Genomic DNA, 12,862 nt, shown 5'->3' with positions numbered 1-12,862 from the left:
TGGGACAGACAGACACATGCACACACAAACTGATTGTTATGATGCAGCAAGGGCCAGCTGCTCTGTATCGGTCAGGGAGCCAAGAGCTGAGGGGGTCCCTGGGCCAGCAGAACAAGGGCCTCACTAGCCAGCACTTGTCCCACCAACCCCCAGCGAAGGGAGCAGGGCAGGTCTGAGCTGGCAGGCAGGGCCAGCCTAGAGTCCAGATTGCCAACACTCCACAGTGATGAGGCAGGTCTGAGGTCAAGCTAGTAAAGTGAGTTAGCAGCTTCAGTGACACTAACCAAGTCAGATGCAGCCCAATGACAGCTGGGCAGGCCTGTAGTGATGGGCCCAAGCTGAGGTCAGGCTGCAATGTCACTCTACAAGTCAGGGACTAGATCAGTGGGTCCATGGCCAAGCACAGCCATGGCAGTGATGCAGCAGGAGCTGTAGCTCAGGTGGGCAAAGCATGAAAGCCCCAGCTGAAAGCAGCTCCCAGAGGCCAGTGGTCAACCCTGGCTGCAGCCTCACTGTGGCATTGCCTGGGAGCATGTCACCAGCAAGGATGAGGCAGCCCTCGGCTACACTATTGCTAAGCCCTAGCAGCCAGACCTCCAGGAGGGGGGGATGCTTTCAGGGCCCTTACAGCAGTAGGTTAAGCTCCCTTTGTTTTTCTATACAAGTATTCATACAGTCTGTATAGATACCCAGGAAAAAGGAAGAAAATGCAGGTTGCTGATACAAAGTGTACATTATGGCATCACAACAAGGAAAATCTACTAATAATAGCTAGCTTGGACTTAGTTATAGGGGTATAAGAAGAAAAGTTTACTGTTATTCTCCACATTTTTTTTTATCTGGCATGTTAGGATGATTTCCATCAATTTATTTTTTTTAAAGGATCTGTACCTTGTTGTTACAGTATGTGTCTGTAACATCTTCCAATTCAGCCTCTTTTAAAATTTATTTTGTACAAAAATTAGGATAAAAATCCAAATGTTTACAATGTGTTTCATTTAAACCAGTTTAAGGAAATGCTTAACAAACCAATGAAACTGACTGAAATCTTCTTAGGAGTCTAAATTTTCTCTTCTAGTTCCTGATTCTGCACCAGAAAACATAACCTATAGGAACATCTCATCCATGGAAATTGAATTATCATTTTTTCCACCATCTATTCCCAATGGAATCATACAGACCTACACAATATATCTCAAGAGGACTAATGGAACTGAGGAAAGAATCATAAACACTACTCTTCTGACACTACGTATTACAGGCCAGTATATAATGTTCTGGAACTTACAGCAACTGTAAATTGTTATGAAAAGGGGTCAACAGACTGATGCAGATCAATTAGTTCATTAGTTGAACATGATCCTTCTTGTCCTTATATAAAGTTATATGCTACCTTTCCTGAGAAAATAGCCTGTTGTGTCCTGCCGTAATGTGGTGGAATGGGCTATGGATGATACAGTCTGACATATATCTCATTAATTTTAGATGTTTAAAGTACAAGGATCGTCAACAGATTTCTTTGCATATCTATCATTGTATGCAAATGTGACAAAGTAAACACTTAAGTCACTTACATATCTTTCTGGTCTTATTCTGGATAAAAATAAATACTTCCCATTCTACTCACCTTTGCATCTTTTTCTGTGTTCTGTCATTATTACTGAGGCATGACACCGCATGGGAGCTCAGTACCTTAACCATTAAATTTTCAGAGTACAGCTAATAGAAAACTGTAAAGCATTCTAGGAATCTGAAGTATAAGCAGGTAATTAGGGCTTTGCTTCTCCTTTTGTTCATGCAGAATACTTTGTGTTGGTTTTCTTAAGGCTTGTTTAAGCCTATAAAGGCACACATCAGTGTAAGTGATGGGCCTGTTTAGCACTTCAGAACTACTTATGGTCCATTAAAAAAAAAACTAATTTGGCCCATGGAATGGTTGGTTTATTGAATACTTCTTCTTCATTTAGATTTAAAGAAATATACAGAATATACTGTAGAAGTGTCTGCTAGTACCACGATGGGGGAGGGCCTTCGTAGTTCACCTCTGTGTATACTGACTGATGAAGATGGTAAGTCAGAACAGAAGTTGCAATGTATCATTGTCTGCCTGTAGTCTTAAGCTAATCTTACACTCCATGTCAGGTATGTGTAGGTTTTATATACTTTTTTTGCAATTATATCTCTGTCTTGATATTTATATCTAACTGTCTACACACAAATATATTCATCTAGCTGTCATCTATCATTTAATGTATTTACCAGTACAAGCTATGTGAAATGGCACAATTGCTATGCATAGACATTTGGTCTTATTCATTTGAAGAATCTTAATTTACTAATATTATTTTAATCTAATATACCACATGGTAGAATTAAATATTATGTTTGGTTCTGCAGACATGTGGGAGCTGGAGAAAGGAAAAACAACCAAAAGGCAGCTTGAATGGTCCAGGGATATTTCTGGTTCTTTTGTTTGGAGATCTTTGGATTCTTCTAAACAGATGCATTGTACAGATACACAAATATAGATGTAGAGTTATTGATATTTTGAATATGCTCAAAGTCCATCATCTGTAGTACTGGAATTCCAAATTGAGCAGGGGAGTGTTCTGCGCTGCAGGCTGAGGAAGGAACAAAGTTATTGCATCCCCTGCTAATTAGTATAGTAGGTCACAAATCAGCAGAACCACCTTGAAATTATATTTGTTCTTTCAGTACCCAATTTAGTGTTGAGAAGGTATCATTGGTCCCCTCTATAGTTTCTGGAGGGGGAATCCTGAAAAAATTTTAAAGCAGAATCTTAACTTAGGTTCTGTGACATATTTTGGAGGAGCCTGTGCCTGTCCCTCTTCATTGCTTAGGGAGGAAGTCTCTGGGAACCTAGACTAAAGCAGCATTGACACAAACATCCCACCAGCCATTTCCAAATTGTCTCTTTTCATGTCTTAGGAAATACTGACTTGCCTAAGATCCAGGTTTTCGTGATAGTGGATCTTTGCAAAGATCCATGAAGTTGGTGGGCTTACATTCACACTTTCTGTAATGTTGCTGCAGCACACTGGGACCAGCCAATTTGGATAAATTCATCTTTTACATAGAGTATTTTTATTTAAAGCAATGTAGATTCATTCTTCAGCAAAAAATACCCTCTGAATAAGAACTGTAGAATGAACTAGACATGCCAAAAAGAGATGACATTCACAGTATGACAGATCTTTTATTATAGAGCCACTGAGGGTAATATAACAAGTAAAACAGTAAATACAGCTGTTACCATTTTTTGCTAGTAAATACAGGCATTCACTGAATTCAGTGAACCTCGGCTCATGAAAAATATTTTTTTCTTAAATGTACAGAGTTCTAAAACCTTTATGCCAACTTTTGAGGTAGTGATAGAAGGAACAACAACTGAGAAACAATATTTATAATACACCACATGTTCTTTCTTCACAGGAACACAGTGTTCCAAGGTTCAGACCAAATGTTTCTTAGATTTGCTAATAGCTATGCTCATATTCTCAATTTTCATGCATGACTACAGCTATGACCTGAATTTTTAGTGCATGATGCTCTTTGGTTTTATTTGAGAAAAACAAAAGTAATTCTACTATTACTTCATAGTGATACATACATATCTGTGAATCAGGATGAAGAAAAAGGTTTACTTCTCAGTAACATTCTAATACAAAGCAGTATCACTTATGCATACATGAGTATGGTTTTCCTCAGCAATATTTATATGAACTTTAGAATGAAATCAAACATGGTCTAACACTGTCATTACTGACATTGTTTCCCTACACAGTTGTGATATGGTGTCATGTAGAGTTCATTTTAAAATGAATTTCAAGGGTCTCAGTCAATGTCTATCTTTATATTTGCCCTTGTGACATATTAAATGTATGAATGTGGTCCTTATTTGATGGAGTGAATAGATTTTACTGCTGCCTAGTATCCCACATTTTTATCATCTCTCAATGTCATACTTATCCATTCTTTCACCTTTTGGTGCTTTGTATAATTCTTTACAGCAGCTCTTTTTCCTCAGGGGAACTATTTTGCGGTGTTTTACGTGTGTTCATACCTATAAAGTTCTTGCTTTTATTAGAAGGGGGAAAAAAAATTACAGCAATGTACTTGGACAGTAGGTGAATCACTGTGACCTACCCGTTGCTTTGTTTTCTCATGAAGTACTTTTTCCATTGAATCACAGAAACAGATGTTCTAACACCACCATGCAAAATCTTTTATCATCTGTCAGAAAAAGGAAAAGAAGCTGCGCCTTAATGCTTGTTGATGGACATTGTACCAGTGTAGCACAAAGTTTATTTTCCATCACAAATAATTAAAAACCTATTTAAGGATGCTGTGTATCCCATCGATCTTAGCTGTTTAACAAGATGTTGTGTCCCATTCTCTCATTTTGTAGCTCCCAGTTCTCCTCCAGAATCCCTTTCCATAAAACAGTTGTCGGGTGTCACTGTGAAGTTGTCATGGAAACCTCCGCTGGAGCCAAATGGAATTATCCTCTATTACACAGTTTATGTCTGGTAAGATTTTCTGGAAGTAGTTCTGAGGATAAATACTAATCTGTAACCTATCAGGAATGTTAGGTTTTTCTTACACAATGTGTTGATTACACGTTTTTTGGAGAATGAATATTCATCCGGCACTTAAAATACTAGCTTTTCATATATACAAATTCAGACATAAAGTGCTAGCTGAAAATTGGGGTATTAAGTATTTTGTAAGTATTTTCAATATTTCTCTAAAAGTTAAGTTATGGTAAATGAATTCAAATTTAAATTAGAGTGTGGTGACTATTTTCATTGTGCTCTGATTAGGCCTATAGTAAGGCAGAACACAAACTTAAGATAAATTGTCAAGGAGATTTGAAATAGGATTAAAATAAGAGAAATATTGCTTCCTTTTGTAGAAAGTGAGTAAGAGCAATGTTAAGAGTGTATGTGCTATCATTTATGTCTACTATTATATTTTATATTTATTACATTCATAGGAAACAAGTATTTTTTAACAGATATTTTTCATTTACTGTGAGGGAGGTTTTTTTAATCTACCCTTTCTTTTTCTCTGTGGTGTTGGGTTTTTTTCTCCTGTCATCCCTTCTGGGATTTTTTTTCATCTTTAAAAAGGAGTTTTGACACTTTAAAACTTGCAGTTTCTGTCCTATTCTCTGCATAACATAGTTTGGTCTAGTGATGTGGCATCTCTTCAAAAATCTCTGTATAACTTCTACTGGGGGTGCAAATTTATTTTTTTTGGTCACAATATATTGCATTTATGCTCTACTATTTTATTGCCTCTACTAAGGTATAGGAAACAAATGTTAACGTGCACCTTATGAGATGCAAATCAGCAGTCATTATAAAGAGACTGCTATTGAGCTTACATTTATCATTTTAATGTTACTTGACAGGTTTGAGGTAGGGTTTGGCCGCAGTTCCTACTGATTTATTTTTTTTTAAATTTTAGCTTCTAGTTAAATTGGTGATAAAGTGAATGGGAATGAGCTCTTCTTTCTAGAAAATTTAAATTTGGCTTGTCATGTTACTTCTACCATATTGGCAAGATCTGGTGCTTTTTAACCACAAAAAACATTAAATTAAAGGCTATCCTCTAGCTAGGGAAGAGTTACTTCATGATTAGGATTATGGTTTTGATAGATGCTGTGTTCAAAGACTTGAGGTTATACAACTCTTCATCCTTATATTGCCTTAAAGCTTACTGCTTTTGTTACTATTACTAATGAGTTAGTCAGAATTATTTTTTTAAAACTGTTAATTGATCCATCTTTCTAAAAATTTGAATAAAGCAACCATATAACTTTTTGCAGTAAGCCTTGTCCTTTTTTCTCCCGTATTCTCCTTGCTCTGTCTTATTTATCCTTACTGTGCCATATCTAAAATTAGAGAGGCATTAGGTATCATCTTAAGGCAAAGGCCATTAGAGAAAAACTCTTGTTGCCTTCAAAGGGGCCACAAATTCACTCCTTCCTTGGAGTTTTTTTTGGTTTTGGGGGTAGGGGGTGAGGGGGGAAGGAAGGGAATTTTGAGTATTTAACAGAATTGTTTATAAAATTTTATAAAGTTGCATTATAGGGTGAGATTTGACAAGGCAAGCTGCTGTGTCATAGTTGCTGCTTTTGGGAGGCATTCAATATATTTGGGGGGAGATCATTAATCCAAGAGCCTCTCAATGAAGCAGAAAGAGGAAGGTTAATACAGATGCTAAATAAATATTCCTTCTCTTAAATATATTGCAATAGTTATAAAGAATTTAGTAACCTTTCTTTAATGAATTGGGAACAAGAATCTACAACTAGAATAGAAAGGGTAATATGTGTAATGTTTTCATTGTTATTATCTTTCATGGAATTTATCACAGAACAAGATGGTTTTGGATGCTAGCAGGTAGTAAAGCAACTTTCTATATGCCTTGAGTCTACCAGTTCTTACTCCCTGACTCTGCAATTCTAGAGTATTAAAGACGTATTAACAAAATTACTGAACTTGTATATAGCTCTTGTCTTTTGGCATTATCCTGTTCAGCATATTTTTGTAAGATAATGACTGACTAGATCTACTTCAAAGTACAGATTTTTACGAAAATGTGTTACCTGTCTTTGTCAAGTGAATGTATGCAATTTCTTAGAACCTCTGGATTTCTAAAAGATTTCAATTAAAACTTAATAATATTGTTCTTAATTTAAGTTCCTTGGCTTAGCTTATTCTGCTAGATACCTTTTCTCTCATTATCTGTGAAGAATGCACTCACTTTGATCAGTGATTTCTTATTATTTTGATTGCAGTTGCAATTGTTTCTAAACAGAAAATCAAATTTTCTTGAAACACCCCAAGCTTTTATTCTTCTTCCTAACTATGCCTGATTGTAGAAAAAAAATTTGGCAAATAATATATTATAAGAATGCAATTACTCAGAGTAGATGTTTTTGCAGCACTAAACTGTGGATTTTCTCCTTACCTAAATTATAACCAGCTATGTTTTTCTATACTAAGAATATATTGGGCAAAGATCCAAGAAAGATGTCTTTTCTTTGTATAGAATTTGATAACTGCAGCTGCAACCTTTTGTATCTCTTTACTGATTATTCAAAATGTCAGAAGTTTGAGGAAAATGTAAATGTTGTTAACTTTGTTACCAAGAGCCTTTCCCACGTCAACAGACATCCCACTCCAAATCTGAAAGAGATAGGAAAAATTTAGATTTTTCATTCTGATACATTTTCTCATTCCAATTGTTTGTTAATGTGACTTTATTTCAAGAGTATGAGATGGTGGTGAATCCTTGCTAATGAGACATTCATTCATTTATCAAAGGATGAAAATCAGCCCTTCTAATAATTTTGATCAGTCTTTCTCTTTTTTTTTTTTTTTTTTTTTTTTTTTTTTTTTTTTTTTTTGTAGAATAAGAACTCATTGTCTTGTTTGTGAAGAGCTCCACAGTGACTCCTGGAGCAAGATATTTGGTTTTACTTGTCAAATTAACATCCTTGTATGAAATCCTATTAAAGACACAGGACACCCACTCATACAGAAATTTTTGCAGGAATGGAACATTAGCTACCTTTTTTTTTTCCTGCTATTTTTTTCATAAAAGATTAAATAAATTTAATGAGATATAGCAGACTTTTTGAATTCAAGTTAGCTATTTCTATATCTTATTTTACTTTCTGATAATCATTTCATACCTATGCTAATACCAGTGTTTTATTAATGTTACATCCTACAGTCTTTCTAGGCGGGTTTTGACCTGACTAGAGTTCCATTCTGATCCCCTGCTACATTCCACCAGAATTAACTCAGCACCAGCTAATTCCTGTTCCATATCATCTTCTATTATTCCATTTATAACTTCAGCCTTCTGACCAATTTCACAGAGTCACAGTAGGGCATGCTCCCTGCTATAATCTTTTTATATTTCGCTATTCCTGTCCAGGGAGACAGTTTAGTTATGCCCTACTGTGTCCTTCCCAAGGGTACCACACAACCATTTGATAGCAGTTACTAGATGGACATGCTTGTCCTTGATACTCCATATAATCATTGTCTTTCCTGATATAATTTACAAATATATTTCTGTGTTTGTTTTTTTAAAGCAAAACTAAAAGCCCTATTGTGATGCTACAGTACAAAAGTGAGCTTTGCAACATAAAAGACAAAAGTTGCTGTTGTCTTTTTTTAAAGCCTAAAATATTTGTATTTACCACAATACCGCATTTTTCAATTGTATATCATATGCCACATTTGCATACATACAGAAATAGTGTGTATATATAATTAATAAAATACTTTATCTTTAGGAATAAAATGTCAAAAAGGAGTGTTAATGTAACAGAAACGTCATTGCAGTTCACAGACCTGGAAAATAACTATGAGTATAGTACTTACCTAACAGCAAGTACAAGATTTGGAGACGGCAACATAAAAAGTGATACTATAATATTCAGAACTTCTGAAGGAGGTAAGCTTATCTATAGTATGAATGTCTAATTTTGTTCAGCCTTAAATTCCTGTCAGCCTTATTTAATTTAATAAAGCTACTGAAGTATAAATGGCATTTGACTGGTCAAGAAGAGACATTCTACCTGTCTGTTTGTGTGTGTCTTTCTGTGTGTGTACACCTATAGCCATAGCTCTATAAAATTATGGTGGCGTTTCTGTTAATTTACTGAGCAAAACTTTGCATTACCCTTCAAAACAGGTAAGATTAAAATAATTTTAATTTTAAATGTTGAAACAAGTACAATTAATTTTATAATATCTTTTAACAGCTCTTTTCTTTACCTTGCCATGACACAACTTCTTCTAGGGTTAATACTCTTTAGAGTCTCTCAAGTCTGAAATAGTTTTAAAGTGAAAATTAAATCTGTAAGTGTACACTGATTTATTTATTATATTTTCAGTATTTTATACTTCCAACATGGTAGATGACTGTTATAAATGATGATAGTATATACTGTGATTTGAAAGTCATTCAGTTCAATTATTGTCTCTGGTTTTCCCATCAGTTATGTTGCTACAATCTGGTCCAAGATGGATAGTATGCAGGCATATTTCAGAATCTTTGTGCATAGATAAACTGACTTCCCAACACACAATCAGTGGTAGGATTAGCCATCCATAAAAAAACTGTCTAAATCATCAGGTTGTAGGTATTCCCAGTCTTTCCTATTGAAGATGTTATGGAAACATGTACTGACTTTCCAGGGCACAATTTTTAGGACCTGATCTTGGGAGTTCCTCCTTCAATTAATATTTTAGTATTTTATGCAAATTAGAACAGCACAAAATAAGAGAGATAAGATAACTTACAGTGTTCAGTACTCTATTGCATGTTGTGTAGAGCACTTTCTTGGATGGTGAGAAAGAGGGATTTAAATTATCTTATGATGACTTCAGGAACTGAATTTGAGTCTCCTACAGCACTGTGCTACTGAGAAGGACCATATGCTGCTATTCTTTATATGACAGAAGGAGAGGCTAATCGAAGAAGACTTACAGGGTCCTTCCTGCACATTTATTAGGCTGAGGAAAGAGGAAAAAACCAGAAATGATCAAGTATCTGGTTTAGCTACATGAGCTGAGAGCCTAAATTCTGTTTATAATCAGAAAAGAGGGAACAAGGATTTTTATTTAGATTTTCTGAAACAAATCTTTCTTTTCCCTATTAACTATATATGGAGCATAAAGGCCTAACTCAGTCAATTTCTATATCTGCAAATTAGATTTTTCCATCTGCCCAAAGCAGTAAGTACAAGACAAATTCTATAAGAAAAGCGTATCTGTTTACAAATGAAGCTAAATACAATTGTGTCTGCAAAATAGCATTTTAAAAATGTATTTATATCTACTATTGTATTTCATTATGGTATAAAAACTGCTTCTGGAAATAATCAGAAATACATTTAATTTGACATAGGATGTCAAATCTGTAGTGGGTGTTTCTTGGGCACTAAAATGTACAAAACCTTGAGTTAGGTATGCTAATACTTAATATTTTTTCAGCACCAAGTGATCCACCAAAAGATGTTGTGTACAGAAACCTTACTTCCACATCAATAATGCTATTCTGGTCTCCTCCTCAAAAACCTAATGGAAATATACTGTACTACTCAGTTTATTTCAAAAATCATTCAGGAATATTCATACAGGTGAGCTTATTTTTGTATTCTTCTCTTGTATAATTCAATAAAGTGTTCTAGTAATTCATTTATAGTTATCATTATATTGTTATTTCATATTTCCTTTATCACAAGGCAGTTTTTTAACATACAAAGAGAGAAGCACATCTTGTAATCATGTCATTGGATATTCATTTTATTAAGCATTAAAGCAAATAGGTTTTGTGTAATATTCTATATTGCAAAGTTTACATGTACATGTATACACACACACATATATCTAATACATTTTTATGCACAGCATTGATAGGTACAAGACCTATTACATTCATTGTACTGTTAAGACTATTTTTGTCTAATCTATCAATTGGAATGAATTTCTGTAACAGTTCTGGTTTTAATACATGTATTTACAGTACCGAAAAGAAGAAGATAATGTCAAAGTAGTGAATAAATTATTGTTTCTTTTTTTTCTGTTACTCTCAAAAGGAAATTACTGTTTAGTATATTGAAACAAAGGTATTGAGATTCCTAAGTTAAAGCATAAAAGACAAAATGTTATTTATAATTTTTTGGTGATCTGCACATTTCCATGTAGGGTTTCTTTGTTGCTACTTTCATCCTTAATTATGCACCACATCTGTTAATTTTATATATAGCTTTTCTGTTCTCCTTTCTAAGAGTATATTATAATACAGAAATATAATAAGAAGAAACAAGCTTCCTTTACAGGGTTTTGGTTACAAGCTTTACACATGTGGAAGAAAAGAAAGAAATATAAATTAATGAAGAAACTAATGCATGAGAAATTACTTCTACTGCATAACTTTGTGTTCAAGATATATCTAGTGTGAGGTATGAATGTGTTTGAGGATAACTAGAAAAAAATATTCACCAATATTACAAATACCTTTGACTGAATTATTTCTGACATACTTCAGTGCATACACTTCTCTGACTTCTGTGAAGCTGTGTGGTTGCCAGGCTCAGTCTGCATAGTTTCAAATGCAAGCAGGACCATGCCATGAATTCACATTCTGATGAGATTAAAATCAGGGCTACAGTTCAGAGCTTCAGACTTTGCTTGCACGCACCGTTATACCAAAAGAGTTTTTCTTAGCCTAACAAATCCCTGGAGAGACCTTTACACCACTGCATTACCTGAACTAGCCTGACCTATGAAGAGTGTCTGCATTTATCTAATTCTTGGACAACCCAAGCAACTTTAGAGGAGGACTACAGACTTCAGCTATTCCTGCCTTTAGGAAGGTGGAACTCAGGTGAATGATTAAGGTGAAACTGATACACTTGAGAGCTAAAATCCATCTGGATGTGCCCATGACACTGGAAATGAAGGAGCAAGATAGCAAAGATGGAGCACAGTAGCCCTGGCACAGCAAGGTGAGGGTCCAGTTTCATTATCGTGTGATGTAGTTGGGAAGGAAAGGATGGGTAGAAGTTATCACAGTTTTGGCATGCTATGTGGTGGACAGCAGAAAAGCACTGACAGTAGCTCCACTTCTAGGTGTGGAAACTGCCATTTTTGCCCTTTCAGCTTTGATTTTTAACCCATCCCTCTGTCATCAGAAAATACGTTTCAGCTGCTGTTGCATCTGTCTCTTACTGGCCATGGGAGACCAGCATTAATCTCTCAAATCACAATCCAGTCCTAATCTGTCTGCTCCCCTTAACTCACCTGCCCTTCACATGCCTCTCTGTTCACTGTTTGGCATGGCAACTACCGTATCTACATTGCACTCCTATTCTGTGCATTGGCATTCCTGTGGGTGCAAGACTGATTTCAAACAGGAGAAAAAAACAAATCTCCCCTGCTTGTTTCTGTCAGATATTTTATATTACTCTTTTTACAACAGAGAAATGCATGTGTGAATGCAGCCTGATGTATAAATATGATATATACAGTTTTAAGCTGTATAAGTGTATGCACACATACAGTTTACAACTATCTGTAACTTAGAATATAGTTGCAGGGTTTGTTAGTAAGTTTTGTATTGCACACATTTGGAAAGAAATAATCCTTAACTGTAATACTCTGCAACTAGGTCACCATTTTGCTTATGTTCATCCAATCTGTATTTTCAATTTGGGAAATGATACAGGAGATTTAAAAAATTAGTATGATCTTTTCACATTTCTAGGAACTCCACCTTCTCAGGCACACTGCTTGTAGGCAGTCATTCTCTGCCAGTCTTTCATCTGCTTCTTTGTCAGAACATAATAACAGAGGTCCAAGTCTGAAAGTATATCTTCTAGAAGCCTGGAAAACCATCCTGGCTGAAGAATATCAAGAAAATTAACATCTTCCAGTGCTGGCATGATCTGAAATAGATATAAAAGTCATACTAAAACTACTGCTATTCTGTTGTCTCAGTTTCTCTCTTCTTCTCACATGTTCTCAAACGCCTCAGGCATATTAAAACCTAGTTAATATAAAGCACTGATTATGAATAGCTTAAAAACAGGAGTTTAGTAGCTGCAGAGTAAAGCATTTTGTTTAAGGGGAAAGAAAACAAAAGACCTGAGATAAAGGATGCAGTTTAGTCCTTGACATGATGCAGAAACTTGCAGGAGAAATACTTTTCCTTTAAAAAGAAAAAAGTTACATACCTTCACAGGGCAGAAAAGTAATGTATAGTTTCTTTGATTTGCAGGTCTACATGAAAAATCACACTGTGGCTG

At 35.2% G+C, this 12,862-nt stretch overlaps 1 protein-coding gene across 2 annotated transcripts in view; it reads left to right on the top strand.

Annotated features, from left to right (window-relative positions):
- PTPRQ (protein tyrosine phosphatase receptor type Q) overlaps nt 1-12,862 on the top strand; it is a 141,827-nt gene that overhangs the window by 57,939 nt on the left and 71,026 nt on the right. For both annotated transcript variants that reach the window (XM_055809351.1, XM_055809350.1), the window contains exons 32-36: nt 1,079-1,261; nt 1,968-2,069; nt 4,430-4,550; nt 8,342-8,502; nt 10,047-10,192. In XM_055809351.1, the coding sequence (XP_055665326.1) occupies nt 1,079-1,261; nt 1,968-2,069; nt 4,430-4,550; nt 8,342-8,502; nt 10,047-10,192 (713 nt within the window). The remainder of the gene's footprint in view (nt 1-1,078; nt 1,262-1,967; nt 2,070-4,429; nt 4,551-8,341; nt 8,503-10,046; nt 10,193-12,862) is intronic.

This window comes from Falco peregrinus, chromosome 6 (assembly GCF_023634155.1).
Source record: "Falco peregrinus isolate bFalPer1 chromosome 6, bFalPer1.pri, whole genome shotgun sequence".
Taxonomy (NCBI): domain Eukaryota; kingdom Metazoa; phylum Chordata; class Aves; order Falconiformes; family Falconidae; genus Falco; species Falco peregrinus.
Note: the sequence above shows the minus strand (reverse complement) of the source record. Positions and strands in the feature narration are given on the sequence as shown.